Source organism: Stigmatopora argus, chromosome 1, assembly GCF_051989625.1.
Source record: "Stigmatopora argus isolate UIUO_Sarg chromosome 1, RoL_Sarg_1.0, whole genome shotgun sequence".
Lineage (NCBI taxonomy): Eukaryota > Metazoa > Chordata > Actinopteri > Syngnathiformes > Syngnathidae > Stigmatopora > Stigmatopora argus.
The window spans coordinates 5,801,046-5,825,421 of NC_135387.1; the positions used below are offsets into that span (position 1 = coordinate 5,801,046).

At 39.6% G+C, this 24,376-nt stretch overlaps 2 protein-coding genes across 3 annotated transcripts in view; both read left to right on the forward strand.

Annotated features, from left to right (window-relative positions):
* hspg2 (heparan sulfate proteoglycan 2) overlaps nt 1–2,519 on the forward strand; it is an 89,263-nt gene extending 86,744 nt beyond the window's left edge. Inside the window, exon 87 of the mRNA XM_077608986.1 lies at nt 71–2,519. Within this exon, the coding sequence (XP_077465112.1) occupies nt 71–243 (173 nt within the window). The 3' untranslated portion in view covers nt 244–2,519. The remainder of the gene's footprint in view (nt 1–70) is intronic.
* A 12,771-nt stretch (nt 2,520–15,290) lies between these two features.
* tmem269 (transmembrane protein 269) lies at nt 15,291–23,297 on the forward strand. Of its 2 annotated transcripts, XM_077597751.1 has the most exons (7): nt 15,291–15,432; nt 15,683–15,729; nt 17,378–17,525; nt 18,417–18,514; nt 20,368–20,511; nt 20,921–21,121; nt 21,612–23,297. In XM_077597751.1, exons 2-7 carry the CDS (start codon nt 15,705–15,707, stop codon nt 21,716–21,718), a joined length of 723 nt encoding a protein of 240 aa, XP_077453877.1. In that variant the 5' UTR covers nt 15,291–15,432; nt 15,683–15,704; the 3' UTR covers nt 21,719–23,297. The 2 variants fall into 2 exon arrangements, with proteins under 2 accessions (XP_077453877.1, XP_077453868.1); XM_077597742.1 differs by lacking the exons at nt 15,291–15,432; nt 15,683–15,729 and having other exon boundaries at nt 17,053–17,525.
* Nucleotides 23,298–24,376: the final 1,079 nt, after the last annotated feature.

Sequence of the window (24,376 nt, forward strand, 5' to 3'; positions counted from 1 at the left end):
GAACCCCGTGGGGTTACACAAGCTGACATTCATTGGCTATTAGTAAATGAGTCTTTTGAATGTGTAACAGGTGGAGCTCCAAACATGGCAGCCATGACTGGTGGGAAGTTTTCTTCTGGAATAAAGGGGTGTGTGAGGAACCTATCAATTAGGAACGCCCGCCCAGATGATCAGCGGGTCCAGATCGTCGATCTGCAAGCCCATGCAGCTGACAGCGTTAATGTGCAGCCATGCACGTCGTAGAACATACACACTGAACACGTAAAAAAGACAAAACTCCAAAATACACTACATTTATGCAGTACGCAGAGATAAACACAAGACTCTGGAGTGATTTTATACATCCTCTGTACAGAGAGACTGAGACAAATTTGGTGCTTAGCTGCTACCAAAAAATCCAATGTTAGTACAAGATCTCTGTATGTTAAAACCAAAACAAAACCGAAAAGCATTAACATTTCTTCTCTCCCTCTTCTTCCTTTTTTTTGATTCTGGAAGGATTACGGTGCCGTTTACACACTTTGAGCAGTAGTTTTAGCCATGAAAAATCAAACACCATGGCATCGGAGAGGTTTTACAGCACTGAACTTTTATTTATATGCATATGAATATATATTTGAGCGGGGGCTCTTGTAAACTAACCCGAACTGCACTTCCTAGAAATTGTTCTGGCATTTAACATTGCTTATCCAGAGGTTTTCACAGTTCACTCATCTAGTGGACAAAATTCACACTACCATTAATTGCTCAAGACTTTAATTGTATTTTCTGTGTCAGTCATCCTCCCAAATTAATCCATGAAGCTCCCGTTTACCACTCACGTTCCTTCTGGTTACCCTGACAGTAACGCCGACTTGATAACGTCGACAATTTTCTGTTGTCATATTTCTTTTCGCTACGGATGAGGAGCACATAAACCCGCATGCAGCTTGAGTTCACACCTCGGGTCATCAACAACGAAAAAATGATCACAGGTTTTGACACGACCTTTGGAAGAAGTTGTTTTTTTATTTTTAACATGAGAAATATTTGGTGCTAAACAAAATGTCAGACTAAGTTACAGCACATAGTCATGTGGTTACAGTGTTTTTTTCTCTAATAATTGGATTGCCAGTTTTTTTTAAGGATACAAAATTATTTAGTAATATCCACCAAATATATAGGAATAGGAAAGGCAATACATGAATGAATAAATATATAAATAAATAAGCATGTTGCTGAAATATATATATATATATATATATATATATATATATATATATATATATATATATATATATATATATATATATATACATATATATATACATATATATACATATATAGATATAATTACCTATTAATACTTATCGATTTATGTCTAAAATGCCTTTCCTATTTCTGCATCCTCACCCTTGCTACTGCGACAACGAAATTTGCCGAATACGGGATGAATAAATTTATCCAATCAAATCCAATAAATATGGACACAATAAGCGTTGCAGAAGTCTTCAATTTACGTATACATTTTCCAGCGTTTAATTCATTGAAATTTGTTCATGCAACAAACCAAGTAATTTTGACTGAGATGAAATGGTATAATGAGAGGGGCTGCATTATGTTGTCTGCAAAGGTTATTTTGTTTGAAAAGAGTTCTGAATGTTTTAGCTTACATTTACTCACGTGTGTGTTCTTTAATTCCACAATGAAATGATTGTATGTTTTTAACACCACAGCCTTGTTGGATGGAGTTTCATATTTTATTTGTAGCTTTTGAAAGCCACTTGGGTACGTCTTATTGCGTCAACCGAGATTGCATTGTAGCCCAGAGGTGCCTTGAGATATTTTAGTGATGCTTTATAGTGAAATGTGTGCTTTTGAGTTGAACCAATGAGCAACAATTGGTATCTTATTGCTGTGACATGTATGGCTCCGATCAGGAATGGCCCTCCTCCACATCCTTTATTCCCTCTAATGTTTGTGAGCTTAAAATGTTAACTATTCATCATGTTGCTAGTTAGTGCCGCTTCAATCTTATTTATACTTCACATTTTTACCTCTTTCATAATTCTGCTTTATAGCATTTGTATTTCCCCCTCTGGGTATCATGTGTTGCATCTTGCACCACCCTCAAGGTTAAGACCTCCCAGAATGTTTTTTTCCTAACATCAGGCTGCAAATTTTGATCCTCAAGTTGAAAATATGGCTATTGGAATGTTGATATGTAATTTAGAGATCAAGCATAGGCTTTGATCCAGTTAAGAATCCTCAAAAATACATTTCTGAAACTGGATTTGCATATATACACGGTTGCTAAACAGAAATGTTGTCACGCAAGATGTGTTTGATTTTAAAATTCTGGTTATTAGTTTGACCTCTTATCAAAAGGTGCACTTTTCATCTAAAATTATTTTTTTTTATATTTCATGTTTTAATTCTGAAAAGTGATGGAAGATGGAAAAGTTTGCCAACAGTATACTTTGAACTGACATGCCCCTATCCTTTCTGTTTCTTAAATAAAAATCAAAATTTGTCTGCTATTTGTAACATTGTGGTTTTTATTTAGGTTTCTGAATATCACTACTATTTTCCTTGATGGATTTTGTTGCCATCCAATCAGCACTCCTAAAATATGCCGTAGGTCAGGTGAAAATGATACTGGGAAAGTGCAAACCTTGTCCTGAAGCCTTTAAGGAAGTGTCAGTCAGTGTTGCGTTGCAGGTTACACCCAATTCAGTTTACTCTTTCATACACCTTATTGTCTTGCATTGTAATAGTCCTTGGTACGCGTTGAACAGCGCCAGGTTCTCCTCCCAAAAAAGTTGGTGATAGTGCCATAGGATCCGTAAATGATACAATTAGAAATAAAAACTCCACTTACAAAATAAAAAGCACTTTCGTAACAATGTCATGACAAAGGGACAATTATATGAGAATGGAGTTGACCACATCTTAGTGTCCACAGGTGGCAACCTGCAAAATAAACAGAACAGCAACAAACAAGAGTGAAGCTTTGTTTTCCAACCCATTGAGTCATCCCTAGAGTGATCATTTTTACATTTATCCTCCAATAAATGCAGTTGTGCTTACTGATTATGGCAGTTTGTCCTGATTGAGTGTCAGACATGTAAGTTGACATGTTCAAAACAATGGAGATGATAGTAGCTTTCAAAAGACATTAACTTTTAAAGGCAATGAAATCATATGTGCTTTTATTTCTGTGCGATAGCTAAACCGTGTAACTATAATTTCATGATGCCTCTTTTATGTTTCTGAATACTGAATACACCAAGCTTTTCTGGCGTGATGTATGCAGACAGTGAGCTACTTTATAGTTAATAATTGGGTCATTCAAATCAGTTACCAACATTTTTTAACTGTGTGCCACACCTGGCTACAAGTACTGACAATATTTTACAAGAAAATTATTTATTTATTTATAGATCACGCTGTACTAGACTGCACTATTAAACATTTGCATGAAAAAAGAGCAGCATATCAGCCTGTAAAATCCATACATTAGCTTTATGGACATAAGCCACAGGGTTCAAAGTGGGGCGGTGGGGTGTCTAGCTGATATTGTGATAGTATTAAAGCTATTGCTGTAAGATCGCTGATATATTTAGGACATTAGGTTTCATTTCTTTGTACCACATCCCTCCCTAGGTCTATTGTTGCATATTAGACTGCACAAATCAGATTACAGGGGGTCCTCGAGGTCCGTTCCTATGGTAATGGGGTAACATGGATTTCCGCATAAGATTTTACGGTTAAAGTCGGTACACTTTCATTCATCTGACTTCGGTGCAGGCAGGCGCAGCCTGGTGGCAGTGTGATTGTGAGTGCGGATGGTCATTTGTCTCTCTGTGTGCCTGAGGGCTGATTGGGTGGGATAGGCTCCAGAAAGCAGCAGATATTTTTTACACTGACTTTTTGTATTTTTAAAAATATATAATTGACTAATGGGGCAGCCTAGCGGAATAGTGGTTAGTCCGTCGGCCTCACAGTTTTGGGTTCGAGGGTTCAAACCCAGGTCGGTCCTCACTGTGTTGAGTTAGCATGTTCTCCCCGGGCCTGTGTGGGTTTTCTCCAGGTACTCCGGTTTCCTCCCAAATCCCCAGAACATGTATGATAGGCTAATTGAACAGTATAAATTTCCCCTAGGAATGGGTGTGAGCGGAAATGGTTGTCTGTCTCCTTGTGCCCTGCCTGCCATTGGCTGGCCACCTAGAATCAGTGGGTCGACTTGGATTCGAAGCCAGAACCCCAGAGCTGTGAGGCCGAGGCGCTAACCACTCATCCGCCGGTCCGCCTGAATGAAAAATTCAATTTGAAAATAAGAATGGATACTTGGTTTTCTTGTCATAGTAATCGACTCTGAAAAAGTCAGCTTCAACCATTGTGTGACACACAGAAACACAAAACGCAGCACACACCCTCCACAAAACCCCACGGGAGAAGTCTATGGGACAGAGGATGAATCTAGAGGGCATGATCATCTACAATGAATCTTACGTCCCATCTCTCCGGCGCAGAAGCTTGTGAGCAAACCCTAAGAGACTTATTCATTCCTTCGTCATCTTCAGTGAAAACAGAGTCATGATTCTTATTCAGGTAACGTGATTTAATTTCCCTCCTCTGGAATTTGTGTTTACTTACAAATGAAAGTTTGTGTGTTATTTATTCCCCAGACTATTGCGTTCTGTTTCTTTGTCTCAGGTAACAAAATCATAGATTCACTAAAGCTGTGTAATATGTAGTACATATATAAACCTGACCAAAGATTAAAAATTGACATAAAACAATGATCTTCCTACAGACCTGCATTTATCTACCATTCATGCAACTGAAAGTAGGTCCTGTGTGAGTGTTCAGACATTAATACTAAAAGAATAGAAAAGATTCAATTATTTCTTTTCCACAGTATGCCAGACTACCTGGTTTGATGACAGAGATGCTTCAGGGGAAGGTGACTCTGAGCTCTTGATTGACTTGAGAAAGAAACATGAGCTCAGGATCTGCTCTGATCCAGTGGACATGGAGGTTCAAATTGTTGCCAGCAACAACTCTCAGCATGGAAAGAACATCTTCCACATGTATGTAAGTGTATATATATATATATATATATATTTATTTATATATGTATACATATATATATATATATATATATATATATATATATATATATATATATATATATATATATATATATATATATATATATATATATATATATATATATATATTTTTTTTTTTTCCATTTCCCTTTTAACATAGTTTGGCTAGGCACACATTTACTCAGGTGCAGCAAATGGCCCGAAGCCAATTTCAAAAATATTTTTGCGTAGGAAAACTGGTACTTAGTTTAAAATCTTGGTTTATTTTCATGCTATACATTTTTCTTTGACACTTTTCTTTTAGGTTTTCACGTGTTAGTTTTGTGATCAGATTCCATGTTAAATGTACTCGGACGTTTGGTTGCCGGACGTTTGGTTGCCGGACGTTTGGTCGCCGGACGTTTGGTCGCCGGACGTTTGGTCGCCGGACGTTTGGTCGCCCGGACGTCTGGTCGCCCGGACGTTTGGTAGAACGGACATTTGGTCCCCGGGTTCGCTCCCTCTTATGAGAGGGAGAGAGACAGAGTTTACTGTTGAAAGCGAGCAACCAGGTAATCTCTCACTCTCAAAATTATAATCATGAGCGAGAGAGAGTGAGTTTGTAATTGCATTGACAATGTAAAAGAGCATTAATATCAAAATATCGCTCGCTCCCGGCAGATCTGTTGGCGTGTGTGTACATGCTATTCAGCGCCGGATTCGCTCGCTCGCTCTCTCCCGGCAGAGCAGAGAGTTTACTGTTGAAAGCGATCAACCAGGTAATCTCTCGCTCTCAAAATTATCATCATGAGAGAAAGAGTGAGTTTGTAATTGCATTGACAATGTAAATAAGCATTAATAACAAAATATCGCTCGCTCCCAGCAGATCTATTGGCGTGTGTGTACATGCTATTCAGCGCCGGATTCGCACGCTCGCCCCGCCCCCGGATTTGCTCGTATTGGCGTGTGTACTGTTTTTCAAACTACGGCCCGCGGGCCATATGGCCCGTTAGGCTTTTTAATCCGGCCCGCCGACGTTGTCCAAATTATAGTAAAAATCAATGACCTCATTCATTTCCCTTTACCCTCCAATACCGCTCATCACTCTCAATTTAAAGACTGCTTTCTTTCGTTGAAAAATAATAGGTTCTTAATGTTGAAAGTAAATTTGAAAATAAATTTTTCACCTTCAATTGTGTCTTTTTTCTTATATTTCAAACCCCAGGTTTGATAAATTACATTGCGTGACCAAATGCTGTCCAATTTTAGTTTCCATTCTGGCCCGCATGTCATGTTTGCCCACCCCTGGTATAGACAAACTTGCCTCTTTTATACTATTATTGTCCCAAATTAAACACATTATCAATAAGCTACCATTGACGGCGGTGGACGTCCGGCTGCCATTGACAGCGATGGACGTCCGGCTGCCATTGACGGCGATGGACGTCCACCAATCCGGGGGCGGGGCGAGCGTGCGAATCTGGCGCTGAATAGCATGTACACACACGCCAATAGATCTGCCGGGAGCGAGCGATATTTTGATATTATTCCTTTTTGACATTGTCAATGCAATTACAAAATCAGTCTTTCTCTCATGATGATAATTTTGAGAGCGAGAGATTACCTGGTTGATCGCTTTCAACAGTAAACTCTCTGCTCTGCCGGGAGCGAGCGAGCGAGCGAATACGGCGCTGAATAGCATGTACACACACGCCAATAGATCTGCCGGGAGCGAGCGATATTTTGATATTAATGGGTATTTACATTGTCAATGCAATTACAAACTCACTCTTTCTCTCATGATGATAATTTTGAGAGCGAGAGATTACCTGGTTGATCGATTTCAACAGTAAACTCTCTGCTCTGCCGGGAGCGAGCGAGCGAATCCGGCGCTGAATAGCATGTACACACACGCCAATAGATCTGCCAGGAGCGAGCGATATTTTGATATTAATGCTCCTTTACATTGTCAATGCAATTACAAATTCACTCTCTCTCTCATGATTATCATTTTGAGAGCGAGAGATTACCTGGTTGCTTGCTTTAACAGTAAACTCTGTCTCTCTCCCTCTCATAAGAGGGAGCGAACCCGGCGACCAAACGTCCGTTCTACCAAACGTCTGGGCGACCAAACGTCCGGGCGACCAAACGTCCGGCGACCAAACGTCCGGCGACGAAACGTCCGGCGACCAAACGTCTTTCGACGAAACGTCTGGTCACGCATGTGGAAACATTTGCATATTCAAAATATTTTTTGAATGAATACATTTGAAAGCAAAACATTATATACCATATTTTCCAGTCTTTAAGTCACAGTTTTTAAAGATTAGCCAGTTCTCTGACTTATTCTCAGGTGCGACTATCAGTCTGAAAGATCCGATGCATATATTTGCATTTATTTCAACTGAGGTGGTTATGATGGTTTTGACTTTCTATTTGTACACATTTCTAAACTATTTTTTGCCAAAGAACTTTGGTACTTATTAAAATATCAATTCAGTTATGTGAATCGACATTACTATAACACATTTTTATTTGACTCTTAGGTATTATTTATTGTATTTGTGAGCAGAAGCTATGTTAAAACCTTTATATAGTCAGACAGATATTGTTTCATTTTTTTTAATAAAGACACAAATCTTTTTACACGATTGAGATCTTTAAAATGTATTGGGCTGTATCTTTGGAAAGGATAAAACATTAAAAGATTGAATTATTGAATTAAATATAGTCTATGAAAACAAAGTAAATCTGCAACTCTCATATCTGGTTGGGGATGACCAAGGAGAAGAAATGACTTTTAACATTGGATTTAATATGTTTTCAGACTCAGTCCATCAGAGGGCCTTCTGTGCCTCAACAGAGAGCAAACAGGGAGTCCCTGTGAAGATTATAAAGTCAAGTTCACTTGTTACGGACAGTTCTGTTCAGGTACCATCTGTAAATAAAACAACACACCATATTATTTTGACGTTATTATTTTGTTCTTATTCCTGCAGCATGCCAAACTGACTGGTTTGACATGGATGACCCAGAAGGGAATGGGGATTCTGAGCTTCTCAGTGACCTCCTCCGAATGCACCCAGGAAAGATCTGCCCTCAGCCAATAGCCATCCAAGTCCAACCTGTTTCTGAAGACTCTGATTCCGGGATGGAGAAATTTATAACGTGTGATGATTATTACAACATCCAGTGTGAACATGAAAAGCAACACTTTGTTTTGTAATATTTTCTTTTTTTTCAGCCTAGACGCGGCATACGGCTTTGTTTGTATGAATGCAGAACAGTTTGATAAGAGGTGTAAAGACTATAAGGTCAGATTCACATGTCCCAAAGAGTTCTGTGAAGGTATGTCATTACAATTTTTCATCCATTCATTCTTTCATCCGTTCGTCCGTTCGTTCCTTCGTTCCTTCGTTCCTTCGTTCCTTCGTTCCTTCGTTCCTTCGTTCCTTCGTTCCTTCGTTCCTTCGTTCCTTCGTTCCTTCGTTCCTTCGTTCCTTCGTTCCTTCGTTCCTTCGTTCCTTCGTTCCTTCGTTCCTTCGTTCCTTCGTTCCTTCGTTTCTTCGTTCCTTCGTTCGTTTGTTTCTTTCATTCATACATTGAACCATTTACTGAACTGGTTTATCATCATTAGGGTAGCGGGAGGTACTGGAGCCTATCCCAGCTGACTCCAGGCCAGAAGCGGGGGACACCCTGAATCGGTGGCCAGCCGATTGCAGGGCACAAGGAGACGGGCAACCATGCAAACTCACATCCATAACAAGGGGCAATTTAGAGTGTCCAATCAGCCTACCATGCATGTTTTTGGAATGTGGGAGGAAACTGGAGTACCCAGTGGAAACCCACGCAGGCCCGGGGAGAACATGCAAACTCCACAAAGGTGGCCCGACGTGGATTTGAACCCAGGACCCCAGAGCTGTGAGGCCGACACGCTTACCACTCAGCCGCTCACCGACAGCCTGCCCTGTCACAACAAATTTCCACAAGAAAATGTACACTATACGTTCTTTACAGAAAGTGAAAACACAACCTGATTTTGTTCTGCCAATCAGTGAAGATATCCGGACCAATGATAATGATAATGTAACAAAGTTAAAAATGTGTAAAACACATTTACTTTGAGAGCACTGTGAAGTTCTGCTGGAAATTTTTCCTAGTCACGATACCTATTTTCTTGACTGTTTATGTACAAACTCCCATGACCACTTAGGGAAATGTGTTGCTTTGTGTTTCAGTGTCACACGAGTGTCACACAAGATGGCTAAATAGTAATAATGACACACTTGACGAGGGTGATGTTGAATCCTTGTATGGGCTCATGAAGACTTACCCTGGTCAGGTCTGCAGGAATCCAATCCAAATAGTGGCGAGGACTGTGGAACCTGGATTATCTCCCCAATTTATTGAGGATGTCGTATTGTGAGTCCTCAAATAAAAATAAAAGGCTCTGGTTTGACGCATACTTTTTTCCCCTCTTATCATATATTCTACAACAGGCATAATGACGTCACTTTTGGGTTCGCATGCTTCAATAAAGAACAGACCAATAATAAACAATGCATGGATTATGAAGTGAAGCTGATATGTCCATCGGATTTCTGTCACTGTAAGTTTTTTTTATGATGGTCACTGGTCAATCTCTATAACATATATAAACAAACATGCGTGCACATAGGCAGAGATATACTACATAGATAGATAATTGTGTTTGTGACAGGTTGCAGGACTGGCTGGTTCAACCTAGATGATCCTACCAGTGGTGATGGCGATTATGAGACTCTTATTGAGCTGCAGAGTTTGAATCCTTATGAGGTCTGTTTTCAGCCTGTGGCAGTTGAGGCTATGACAGTATCTGGTGTCCCAGCAAATGAGACTGGAGAGGTTTTTCTAATGTAAGATGCCCAGACAAAAATCGCAAAATGTGTTGTTCTTCTGCAAACTATTACTGCACCAAAATATTCAACATTTAAATTTCAGCTTTAATTTGATTATTCAAATTCACCCAACATTTTTTCTTTATCATTAAGTTTTTGGACAGATAGGTTAAAATAAACTATAACAAATGCCAATAACTTAAAACTTGCAATCCAACTTGTTCTTAATGAGAATGTGTTTTTCAGGTATGATGCCACCCAGGGCTTTGTGTGTTTGAATGACCAACAGCCTGACAATAAATGTCACAACTACAAGGTCCGATTCACCTGCCCACCTGACTTTTGCTCTTTCTGAACTAGTGGTCTTGTATCTTATGTATCAGTCAAAGAGCTTGCAAAATCAGCTCTTAATGATTGTTCTTATTGGATTCTCATACAGTGGGATTATGATGAAGATTCATTCTTTATACAAATGCTTTTGAAATGAAAATGAATGCACAAAATATAACCACATCAATAAAAAACTATATCCATAATAAACATTTTTACAATATATTTTTTTATTGTAAGGTGTGCATTGTAAGTGCATCCAAACCAAAGTAATTTGTGATGTTTGACCTTTGAGGGGTGCTTCTGGTGAAGTCTCAGAAGCATGCAAGACTGGTAGGTAAGTCGATGAGTTAGTTAGGTTTGACAGGTGATGCCAAACTTTCAAGGAGCTCCACACAGGATGTGCATCTTGAATAACAATGCATAATTGATAACTTTACTTATTGAAAAAATCCAACATGCCAAATTATTTTTTAAATAAAATTTATCATTTGTTTTTAATGGGCCCTGATGAATTTGAGTGTGTTTTAAGAGAATAAAAATAAGAGAAACATGAAACTAGGCAAAGAGACACAGTATGTACAAAATATGATAAGAAGCAAAGAGCCGCATTTGTTTTGGCTGGAAGCCGCATGCGTCTCGAGAGCCACGTGCTCACCAACCCCGCTCTACCCCATTTCACGGCGATTTGGAGCAAGTGGAGACTTTCAAATTCCTAGAAGTCTACATCTTTACTGATCTCACTTGGGCGGCAAACACCACAACACTCGTCAAAAAGGCGCAGCAGAGGCTACATTTCCCGAGAGTACTCAGGAAGGAGCAACTGAACACTAACCTGCAGAGGGTGATCAACACAGCCCAAAAGATCATCAACTGCCCCCTACATATCCTGTCCAATGATTCCCAGTGCCTTAGAAGTGCAGTGGGCATTATAAAAGACTGTGCGCATCTCAGCTTTCACTACTTCAACCTGCTGTCCTCTGGAAGGTGCTAAAGTGCCATAACAGCTAAGACAAGCAGTCTCAAGGACAGTTCTTCCAAGGAGCTGTCACCATTCTCAACTCAAGTTCTGCGCCTATGACCTGATCAAGACTTATGACTAAAAAACTCCAATCAGACCAAACTCTTCTCGCTTCCTGCCTGAGGTCATAGCCAGTATATAAACTCAGTAGTCCAGCCCAAAAAAGTACAAGACAAGACAGGCAACCAAGGAACCAAAGACACCCTTCAGTTCCCGATCATACGCAACTAGTAGGATCAAACTTGAGTACTACTTGGACTCTACCTGATTGATGCTCAGTTTGTTTCCCACAACCATAAGTTGTATAAGTTGCATTCTTTGTGTTTTCCTTTAACTTGGATTACTTTTACGACCAATCTCTGTAAAGTGAATATTCGTGTTTGATTTACTCAATCAGTTAATGTACCCATTCACTTCCACTCTTTCATTTGAACGCTCTTCTGCATTTCTGTAGTAAATTCAAGATGTGACTAGTAAACTCAAGAGCAACACTTTGATCAACATAGTAACTTGAAACTTGAATGATTTCACATGCTTCCTTCTTTCCCCCTTCTTTAAGGTTTTCAACCTAATCACTTCCTATCACAATAAACTTCAATAAAATTGTAAAATGGAGGAAGAATTTGAGTTATTCATGTGTTGAGAAGATCGGGGCCTTTTTCAAGTTCGGGCAAAAATTGAGGGAATTACACAAGAACTTGACATTATCAAGTCTTCTGGCCAATCCAGTTGCACGGGTTTAGTGCTAGTCAAGTCAACTAAGCGGAAGATACATCTGCCCCCTCCAAACCAAGAGAGGGCAAAAAAAAAAACAATCAAACCAAACTCTCCTCACTTCCTGCCAGGTCATAGCCAGTATATAAACTCAGTAGTCCAACCCAAAAAAGTACAAGACAAGACAGGCAACCAAGGAACAAAAGATACCCTTCAGTTCCCGATCATACGCAACTGGTAGGATCAAACTTGATTACTACTTGGACTCTACCTGATTGAGGCTCAGTTTGTTTCTCACAACCATAAGTTGTATAAGTTACATTCTTTGTGTTTTCCTTTAACTTGGATTACTCTTACTACCAATCTCTGTATAGTGAATATTCGTGTTTGATTTACTCAATCAGTTAATGTACCCATTCACTTCCACTCTATCATTTGAACACTCTTCTGCATTTCTGTAGTAAATTCAAGATGTGACTATTAAACTCAAGAGCAACATTTTGATCAACATAGTAACTTGAAACTTGAATTATGTCACATGCTTCCTTCTTTCCTCCTTTAAGGTTTACAACCTAATCACTTCCTATAACCATAAAATAAAATTGTAAAATGGAGGAAAAATTTGAGTTGTTCATGCGTTGAGAAGATTGGGGCCTTTTTCAAATTCGGGCAAAGATTGAGGGAATTACACAAGAACTTGACATCCTCAAGTCTTCTGGCCAAACCAGTTGCACGGGTTTAGTGCTTGGTCAAGTCAAGTTGAGAAGATCGGGGCCTTTTTTCAAGTTGGGGCAAAAATTGAGGGAACTACATAACAACTTGACAGTTGAAAACCACTGAGGCATCAAATACAAAGGATTAAAGGCCTTGAGTCAAAGCCAACGCAGTCATCACAAAGAACAACTGCAAGCATGGCGGAAGGAACCACTGGTAAAACAATTGAGCTGCTGAGGCAGGAGTGGGCCTCAGCAAAGAGTGCCTTTGCCAATGAAGCCATTTACCTAGGCGAAGATGCTAGAAACCTGGTAAAGTCAAGAGTTGCTGAAGGAATACGAGATACTCCATTCACTTGCACGAGGGGTAGATTGCGCTAAAAACAATTACAAACTTGGCCTCATAGTTGAACTAGGAAGTAATAAGGAAGAAACAGAAAATACATTGGCTAAGCAGCAACTGCTGGACTTAGAGAAGACCAGAGTGGACTGCAAAGCCGAGTTGACAGAGGTAAGGGGAACAGTACAATCAAATCTCTGGGATAGATATGGTAAAGCCGAGCTGTTGATCGCATTCAAAGAAGCAGAATCAGACAGCAAAAGGGCTCTTGAGACCCCAGTGTCTGCGGAAAATAAGGATGCCTACGAACTCCGAGTAAGCAATGCAAAAAAGACGCATAAATGAGTTCACGGTAGGACTCAAGGAATGGGAAAAATGGATCCCAGGAGAAGTAAAACCTCGACGAAAGAAGGGCAGAACACCTAGAGGTGCTAAGGTCCGAGAAGGAGGGAATGAGAGAAAGAACCCTCCAAACACAGCCTGCAGCACAGCCAGCCCTGCAACCTATTCTCAAAATTAGGGCCACCAGCCTTTCCTAAATTATATGGCTCCAAAAGAGATTTCCATCCATGGAAAAGGAAGGACCTGAGAAAGTCTTCAGAAACAAGGTGAGCCCAAAAACTCCAACTCCTTGAGAGCGTAGATGAGAAGATCTGCAAAGACCTCAGACTGTCTACCTATCAGACCACTGAAGACATACTCAGGATACTGGAAAATAGATTTGGAAACAAAACAACAATAGCCATGGAGATCGTTAGAGACCTGGATAAAGTCCCCATCCTGACATCAGACCAACCCGGGAAAGTGATTGGCATGATCCAAACAATCAAAAAGGCCCTCAACGACCTCATAGAACTCGACAACACCTCAACCAAGTCCACGAGTAAAGGGGGATGTGTCGTCTGTGGGGATGAGGGGCACAGAGAATAGCTTTTCTTCTGCAAGACGTTCAAAAACCTGAAACCAAAAGACAAGTTGAGTGCCATTGAAAGGCTGGAAGCTTGCAAAAAGTGCCTAGAGTGTCACGAAGATGAAAGCGAATGCAAGGACACTTACTTGTGCAAAAAACAGAGCTGCACGAGAGACCATCACCTTTTCCTGTGTCCAAAAAGAGACACGACACCAAAACTAAACGCGGGGAGGCACAAATTGACATGTTTCGGCAAGTTCGCTCTGCACCGACAAGTCTGTAGCAATGGAGCATAGCGCAGAAAAGGAACTCCCAGTGATGCTTATGCTCCTCGAAGTCACAACCAATGCAGGACAGAAGATCGGAACACTGATTGACTTTGCGTCTGACACAAACTACATTACCCACAGCGCTGCCAAGAGGCTCAACCTCAGAAGTGAGAAGATCACTCTATTGGTCCATGGTGTTGGGGGGATGGTTCTGAAAGTAAAGACTAAAAAGTATCAGCTCCGAGTGAAAATCAAGACACCCACAGGGAAGAGCCCATGAACTCACCTGTTATGGCTTGAAAGAAATAGCCAAAGTACATAGGAAAATTGCATGTTTGTTATTGAGTCCATAGACTCAGAAAGTGGTGCACTCTAAACAACTTGGCGCGCAATGTCTCCAAAACCATGGAACTCATCCTGGACTTCAGACAGAACAAGCACGCTCCGCTCTGCTTACCTCACTTGGACTACTTATTTATTTCTTATTAATTGATTATTTATTTGACTGTTTAATGTTGTTATTTGTGCACTATGGGGTGAAAGCTTTAAATCGCATTATACTTGTGTAATGACAATAAAATCATTCAATTCAATTCAATTAAAACATCAAGATATTAACATCATTAATATCTTTTGGCCAGTTAATTTCAGACACCTTTTACAAAAAAAATGCAGCTATTACAGAGACAACCGTCCAGACATTCATTACATTTCTATGCAAAAATATGAATCCTAGCCCACAAAAGCACAGTGCATTCGTTCCAGTTGCATATGCAGTATTTCTGAATGTGATGCTTAAAGTTCCATAGTCACTGCCGTATTGTTTTTTAAGCCTGCTGCGCGATGTCAAAAATGTCATGAATGTTCAGTATTGCAGTTGTCCAACGCGGGCACACACATTCTAGCCGGCGGCACGCTTTGTCGGGGAGGAGAGAGGCGAGCGCTCGCCATCCGTCTATGGAACCTCGTGGAAGCATTAGACGCGTCACTTCCGGTGGAATATTCCATCGCATATCGCTTTGCTCTTTAAAAGGCCGCATCACCACGGCGTTCACAGGTAAACGTGCTGCTGATGCTTGGGAAAAGGCGGGGGCGGGAAAGAGAGCGCAATAGAGCTGCTATTTAAAAAAAAACATTTCATTGCTCGATTTCTGTTTTCTTAACCTCGTGGAGCTCCCTTCAGGTAAGAGTGAGAAGATGAGAAAAAAATACATTTTTATTTTATTTTTTTGGTTTTTATTTTTGTGAGAAAAAAAACGCTTTTAATATGATTGTGACGCTAGTGTGCCACTTGGAAAAGTGCAAGACTTTAATTGGTGCCTGCTCAAAAGATGCTGCAACTATTGATTGATTTCAATTCACTGTGTATTTGTTATGATTATAATTTTTGGAGATTTTGCACATATAACTTCCCATTTATGATTGTCTTACAGCTGGTGTGATCCAGAGGCAGTCATGATTCTGTTGACAGCATCCTCCGGTATGGCCAGTGATTAGTCATTGATCTAATCTAAATCAAATGGGATCGAGTACTTTTTAAAACAACATGTGCTCGTGCGGCATGCGTATAGTTTCTTGTTTTATTTTTATTTTTTATAATTTGGCTTTTCTTTGTGTTTTAGTTGTAATTTTCATTAGTTTTCTCTATATCCTTTATGGTCTGCATTCTATTATTCTGTTATTTGCAACATGGGATCACCTAAATCATTTTTTTTCAGTCAATGGCCAGTGGTCTATGGTGACCAGCTTGAAATTAACTAAATCCCTGTTGGTTTAGAGTTATAATTTTATTTCCCGATAGTCTTAACGACCCTAAAAAATGAGCTGCTTGTTGCCCTCTTGTCTTCCTCCCAAGTCAGGGTGCTTAAAATAATTTTCAGGTGTAATGCTGAATGGAAAATATTTTCTCAGATATTTAACTGAGGGGAATAAAAGCATGCGTTGATTTAAAAAGTTTTTTTTGGCTGTGTGCTCTTGTCTCATCCGTTGTTTTCTTTCAGATGAAGAGACTCTTGAACTGCCCTGCCTTTGGAATCAGAGGAAGTTCAGGGTGAAACTTGACAGGGTGCAAAAATGCAATATTTAAATCTCTATTGTAACTCATTTAACCTCACTGTCTTGGATGGTACTATGACATGAGACAAAGCACTAAAAATTGATTAAAAAACATTTATTTCTATTTAATAGTAGTTTTTTGGCAAGTGCAAGCTAATGTCAGCTTTCGTTACATCTTGCTGACTTAATGTCTTAATGTAGCTTTTACTTTAATAATTACTCTATTGGAAAACTTAGTGTCAGGGTAAATACATAAATGAGCTTATAGCAAATATTGTCTTTTGAAACTAATATGTCAGTATGTTTCCCCTCAGCAGTAAAAGATACAGAGGAAATCGTCAATTGATTGGCTCCATTAGTTGCTGCTACATTTTCTAGGTCACCACTGTCAATTGAGGCAGGCAGAAAAATTGATCTCACGTCTGGTATGCGTCAATGCAGTTGTCACAATTCAAATGTCACTGTGCCAATGGTGTCTGCACCACTGTAGATTGTAATGGTTGGCTGTACCAGTTACCGAAATGTCCATTGTTTGTTCCCTCCTAAATGAGCAAATATGTGTTTGTAGATGTGTGTTTGTGTTTGAAAGACATATCTGCCAAATACTAATCATGCATGTAATAATTTTAAGAAGCTTCGATTATGTGGGAGTAGTTGGGAGGGGGAAACTGTATACCTAAATGAACCTATTAAAAGCCATTCCAGTAAATGATGCAATATGAATGATATATAAATGGAACCGGACAAATTTCAAACAAAATCTTTGGCTGGGAAACCAATTGCTGCGAGCCCTTCCCAGTCAAAATGAATTTTATGTCTATTGCTGTGAATGGAGTTTTTATATCAATTTCCTTCTTTTACTAACTACCACAACACATATTGTGTGACTTGGGCTGGCAGAGAATGGGTCTTTTTGTCTCTCTACTATTTAAAGTTGACTTGGTCTAGACTGGAACAAACGGTTCACATATAGACACATCATGATTGGTGTTATTGTGTTATGGGGTTTTTATCTTCACTTTGGCGGAGTGTCTCCCAAATGTCTATTAACTGCTACTGTCCCATGGTCTTAGGTCTCTTCCAGTGCACCGATAAGTTCTTTCATAGTGCAAAGGGCACCGGACTCCATATCAAGGAGTTTGCTCGAAGAAATGCTGCAAATGCATTATCAGTTGCCAACTTGATCATGGGCTTGGCGTCCATCCTCAGCAGTCTTGATGGGTGAGTCAAAAAATGTTTGTTGACAGGGTGAAATCAAATGGTACACAGAGGCTCAGTCACTCTTAAAGCTAAAGCACACAAGATTATTTTTTACAGTAATAAAGCATGAGCATTCATAATTGAGATTTCTCTAGATGATGGGCTAAATTTGGGTCAACGTGCCCATTTGGACTCAATCAAGCAATTGTGGAAATGCATGCTGATGCTATAATAAGATCTGCAAAAGACATCAATTAATTTTCAGCAATATCTCACAAATGCACTACTTACTGAGCACATATGGTATTACACTTAACTTCAGTCCATTTTCTAGTGTAGTTGGTAAAAAAGATGGTGTATCAACGACCATCCTAGCTGGTTTTAAAATAAAGTAAAAGACGAGTTAAACTAAATTATTTGGACACACAAACTAGGATGTAGCCGTGTACGGAATGAAGGAATCAAATTCAAACTCATGTTAAATGGCATTAGTCAGCACCTGCACGCATGCCATCTATAAAATGTCTTGGATTAACTCTATGTGAAATTGAGTTTCTCTCGTGGGGATTTACTAACTTTTTATGTCTTCAGGTAGAAATCTGAAATTGTTGTGAGGTTTCATCTTGCCCATAAATTCTCTCAAGCTCCTGCTGCAAAATAAAAAAAATATGGCTGAAAGCAGCTACATCCTACTTATTAGAGGGTATACACACCGAGGTGAAATTATTTCACTTCAGTTTTCATCAAAATGTTATTATCTTAACCTAACCTCATTTTCTCATGTTTGAACAGAGGTCACCCGAACATTAAATTAAATGTAAATTTAGGTTTCTTCAAAAGAGGTCAAGATAGTTTGGCATTCATATATACTCTTTCACGTGGCTCCCATTAAATCACTGTGTTTTTGTTTAGGCATCATCACCCAGCCTGTTGGCTACTTCTGATTGGTTACCTTCTGGATTTAGCAGATGGAGCTGTTGCCAGGCGACTTGATGCCTGCTCTGCCCTTGGTAAGTGGAGTGTTGTGATCCAAATCAATATATAAAATAGTGTTTGCTAAAAATCAAACGGAAATGGTGACTATGCTAGGCTTACTGCTCATTGCTTTATTTGACATTCTGGTTTAGCAAAAAGGCAAACCCCCTTAATATAGGAGACTCAAGTTGTTTAATCATCTGTATTCTTTTGCAAAATATGTCTATTGCTTTTGAATCAGTGGTTCTTAACCTTGTTGGAGCTACTGAACCCCACCAGTTCCATATGTACATTCACCGAACCCACCTTTAGTGTAAAATAAAATTAGATTTTTTTGTCAAATTCAAGATATATAAATTCGTCTCCGCATTGATTGGCCAAGCAATGGCACGTGATATCATCTGCAGCCAGTGATGGTCAAGCAGGGCATGTTATCGTGAATAGAAAGGATGAGTCGATGTGTATTGACCTCCCCGGAAGAGGCTCCACTGTACCCCTGAGTCCGACTCACTTAGTGGGAGTGTATGCACAGAGAAGCGTGTTATTGATTGCATATTCTTTATTCATTCAGTCATTCATCATCTGTACTGCACATCCTCTTAAGTGTTGCAGGGGTTGCCGCAGCCTATCCCAGTTGACTGTGAAAGGCAGACTACACCCTAGACTGGTCGCCATTCAGCCATAGTGCACGTAGAGAGACAAACTGCAATACGTACTCACAATCATACTGGCAACCGCGGGAATCGAGCCCACTGGAGATTGAGAGAGGAACAAAATGACAGACAATAACTGATATTGCGACAAAATTATTATACTTAACCAGAGCAAATTCATAGTGTAAATTACAATTAGTTAGAATGCCACTTTTTAAACTCTCCATGATTGGTGCTGCTCACATTATAACCATTAAATGGCCAACTGGAGCTTGCCCAGAAGAAGTAAGAGGCCATGTACTTGCATAACAAGATGCGGTGTAACATCACATTGCGGTTGATTTCAATACCTATCATTTGTAAAAGAAATTCGCTTGCAATCCCCACTGCAATCAAATTTTTAAAAAATGCACCAATAATACACTTCATTCAGGGCAAACTCTCATTTCCACCAATCTTTTATGATTGGAAAATGAAAGTGCCTCTTTAATGGTTGGTTATGGTGTAAGATGGTTTTAGTTAAGGGGACAATACATAGCAGGTCAGATTTGAAATGGGATGCTCATATATCAGGGTTCTCCAAACCAGAACGTGGAATTGGTAGGAAAATTTCGGTGAATTGATCAACAATTCAAGAATCTCTGGCATCAGAAAATCTGCATGCCTTCCTCCTCTTGCACATCTGATTCCCGGCAATCCTTTGCTATCTTCTGTATTTTTAAAGATCAGCACTTCAAGCTCTCTTGACACAATAGCTTTACTTTTTTTTCAGAAGCCCAAAATAGCTCTGAGGTGTATCATCCTTTGTTGACTTGACATGTCAGGGGCCTTTGTGTCACGGCTGCATTTTCTGCATGACTTTGCAGGTCAATGTTGTTTTGCCCCTCACATATAATGTCAAAGGAACTTTGTGATTAGTCAGACTAATTCCACTGGATCACTTCACAATTGTCCATGTTATCCCATTGCTTTGAGTTCTCTGCATATCTGAAATGGCTAAAATGCTTGACCTTTGGCTGTGGAATGCCAACACATTTATTCCAGCTGTGCCCGACTCACCTCTTCTGGTAGAACGCACACTCGGCTTTCCAGAAGGATAAGAGGCAAACTAGTGAAGAATGTTAGCCATTGACACTGAAATCCAAACATCGCCGATGAGCTTGCTGAACATATTGTTCACGAAACATCAAGCATTTCTCAAAATGTTCTCTTTTTCCATTCTCCCTTTCTTCAAGGAGCAAAGTTGGACGACTTTGCCGATTTTACAACATTTGGGATTGCCACATCCCTGCTCCTGAGGACACCTGAAATGCTTGATAACATCCTCTGCATATGTTACGCCCTCTCGGTTTTTGTTCGCCTTTGCTTCTTCTCAAGTGGTAAGTCACTAACCCTGTGCTCGGCTTCTTAAAGGAGAAGACAATACGCAAAAAATATACAATTTTATTTTTCCGATGTGTCATACTGTGGAAAAAGATGAACTGATGTTTCCCTGAAAAGATCATTGGTAATGGGGAGTATTGTTTTAGCCAATCAAATGCGAGTACTGTATCCCTGATTGTTCGTCTTAAACGTATTGTCAATAATACCCAGTGTTCTATATAGACATAGAGAATTCCCACTATTGACATGAGTTATCACTTTAAAAGTCATTTTATGCAGATTCTTTACAAAAAAAAGAAATTGACAATTCAGTGCCAGATTAAATTAGTAGAGTAATTACAAAGGGTGCCTCTATTTTAGCTATAATCTTTATGCTTGATTTTAAGAAATGCTGTTGTTCTGCAGGAATCCCGTTTATTTATCGTGGCCTACCCTGCATCTATTCCTCGGCCATCCTAGCCAGTGCCTCGCTACTGTCAGGTGGTAATACAGCCGTGCTGCGAGTCATCGCTGTAGCCATGATCCTTTTCATGATCAGTCACGGTGTCTACCCCCATGACCGAGTGCTGGAGTCCCAAGCTTGGAAAAAAGCTGTCTATGCTGGGGGTAAAGCCATTCCTTTTTTAAAATTCCGATTTGACTCGTTGCCTTGTGAAGTGGCGCGGTGGGAGTGGTTAACACGTCCTTCTCACAGTTCCAAGATCACGGGTCAAATCCTAAATTTTTGCCTGCCTGAGTGGAGTTTGCATATCCTCTCCCTGTGCTTGCGTGGGTTTTCTCTGGGTACTACAGTTTCCTGCCATATCCTAAAAATGTGTCATAGGCTGATTGAACACTCCAAATTGCCCCGAAGTGTGTGTATGGGCATGGTTGTGCCCCGTGATTGGCTGGCAACCACTTTAGGGTGTCTCCTGCCTACTGCCCATTGTTAGCTGGGAAAAGCGTCTAGCTCCTCTGTGAATCTCGTGAGGATAAGCAGGATGGAAAAGAATGAATGATGATGAATGAATGATACGGATGGCTGATTTCATCAATGATATTATATGTCAGGAATCATTATCCTTGTCCCACCACTTTCTTTCTTTCTTTTTTTTAGGTGTGGTCGTGTTGTTCTGCTCATTCTTCCCCTCTGCTTGTGTGTACTACCTATTGTGGTCTGTCTCCTTTCTTTTGTTCCCCTCCCTTTGGAGCAGTGAGGTTTAACAGCGGCAAAGTGGGCTTCCAGAATGCTGCAATGGAGGATCCAAGCTCATTAACCACAAAACAATCCTTATTTACATTACGACTATTTTTGCATGTGACACCTTGGAGGGAGGGGCCAAGGGGAAAAGACAGTCCATCCTACCCCAAACAACAACAATAACAAAAAATCTGAAAAAAATGATTTGTCTCTGATGTAATCTCCCAACTATGGTAGCCGGGAGTGTTAAGTAAATAGTGTATATAAATACATTTCTCTTATTTTTGTACATTTAATACTAATTATCATTTTAATTTTGTCTATTCTAAAGTTGGTGTTTTAAAGTTGGTGTTGGTTGTAGTTTTCATTTTACACAGTAAACTGTAAAACCTAAAACTAAAAAATTTTTTTCGATAGATATTTAGAGTTAAAACCCCAATATTTTAGTCATGTATTTTATGATGCCTTAATCCAATTGCAATTCACCATAAAATATTAAACCCTATTCAATTAAAGTGGCAGAGCTCTGAACTTTAAAGCTCAGTCAACTACATAATAATATTTGACTGTTATGACCTTAAAAGTTATGAACTAATTCAACTGTTTGGGATTACAGTGTCTGCAGTGTAATCTTGTTAAAATGTGTTTCTTGAAGGGAAATTGAGAAAAGAAGTGGATCATGATGAACAAGATTTGTTAAAATATATATACTATATTTTTTAAGTCTGTGGCACCATCTTGTGCCTCAAATGTGACTGGAACAAAACCACTGCGCCTGAGGGAAAACCATGTACTACTACAACTGTTACTTTTAAGAGGTCAGAACAATTTAGTTTGCACTCACAGGCAAGGCAAAATGGTAGAGACAATTTTAAATAGACAGACGGAGAGAGACGGACAGAGAGAGCGAGGGAGAGGGGGGCTCATACGACATAACATAACATAAACAAATTTAAATGAACTTGGATTACGATGCAGACACACTCAAAACTAAGTTTAATCGAACCTAACACTAAACTTAATTCTAATTTTGTTTGACATTTTGATACCTTTCTTCTCCCGGGTTGGCTCTTTTTACCCTGCCTCCACACTGACTTTCAGTCAATTTTGAGGGATGTTTGATTTTATATTCCCTTCAAAATATTCCCAAAATGATGCACACAAATGTCCTCATAATAGGATAACACACGACCACTTGCCAACGAGAAGTAGTCTTGTATTAGCGATCGCTCCGCCAACGGAAGCTAACTGGCTAACGGGAAAAACACCGATAAAATGCAACGCTCCGCCCAGTGCTCGCAGAGACGTTACAAAGAGAGAGTTGCGACCAGAGAGACATTAACGAGGGAGTTGCGGGGAGACAGTCAGTGTCCATGATGTTCTTATGAGCAGCATCTCACGTCCGCTGTCTGCTCGTATATCAAATTTGTCTCGTATCTCAAGATAAATATTTGCCCGAAATTTTACTCGTATCTCGAATTACTCGTATGTCGGGCTACTCGTATGTCGAGGTACCACTGTATACAACATGTTGTCCTTGATGTAATAAGATTGTATTGTCTTGACCTGCTTTGAAATAAAGACATTTACTGAGCAAGCAAACTTTAAGACTCTAAATTTCCCCTGGGTATGAGTGTGAGCATGAATGGTTGCCCTCGTGCCCTGCGATTGGTTGACCATCAATTCAAGTGGTGTCTCCCGCCTAGTGCCCATAGTTAGCTGGGATAAGCTCCAGCACCCCCCACGAACTTGATGAGGATGAAGCGGTTCAGAAAATGAGATGAGATGATGGTATGGGTTGGAGAGGTGTCTTTATGCAGCTAATGACCTCAACCAGGTGCATCTGATTCAGGAGCATACCTGGTGGACTTTTAAAGGCTAACAGATCTTTGAAGGTCAGAATTCTTGCTGATAGAGACCATTGTTCAAATACTTGCAGCTGCATCACACAAATTGCTAAAAAATCATACATTGTTATTTCTGGATTTTTCTACTTAGATTATATCTGTCACAATGGACATGCACCTGTGATTAAAATGTCAGACCCTTCCATTATTTCTAAGTGGGGGAATTTACAATGAAACAGGGTGTTCCGCAGATCCTTCCTCCCATCAGCTGTCAGGCTCTTTAACAAAAAAATGGCTGAGTATTAAGACCTACCGTATGCATGCATGTACATTTATGTGTATGTATGTATATTCAATGGCAATTGTTTAAATCAGATTACCTTTGAATGTTTTGGTTATGTGCCGCTAAATGTACCGAAGAGTATGCCGCTCGTCAGAATGCACTGGGGGCTAAGACGGTGTCACATTGCATCTCCTTGCAAGTTGTAAGCAGAGTTTGTTGAAAGATGTTTTTCCTTTTTTAATTAAATATTACTAATAATGATTTAAAAGGTTTGAATCATTATTCCAACAATGTGCTAAGCAACACACTTATTTATTTATATATTTATTCATGTATTTATTTATTAACTTACTTATTACCTATCTATTTATGTCTAAAATGCCTTTCCTATTCCTTCATCCTCACCCTCTTGCTACTGTGACAACGAAATTTCCCGAATACGGGATGAATATAGTTATCCAAATACTTAAACTGACTGTATATACAATATTTAGCTTTGTATAAATGTTGTCGCACATTCTGCCTTTGAATAGAGATAAAATCTGCACATA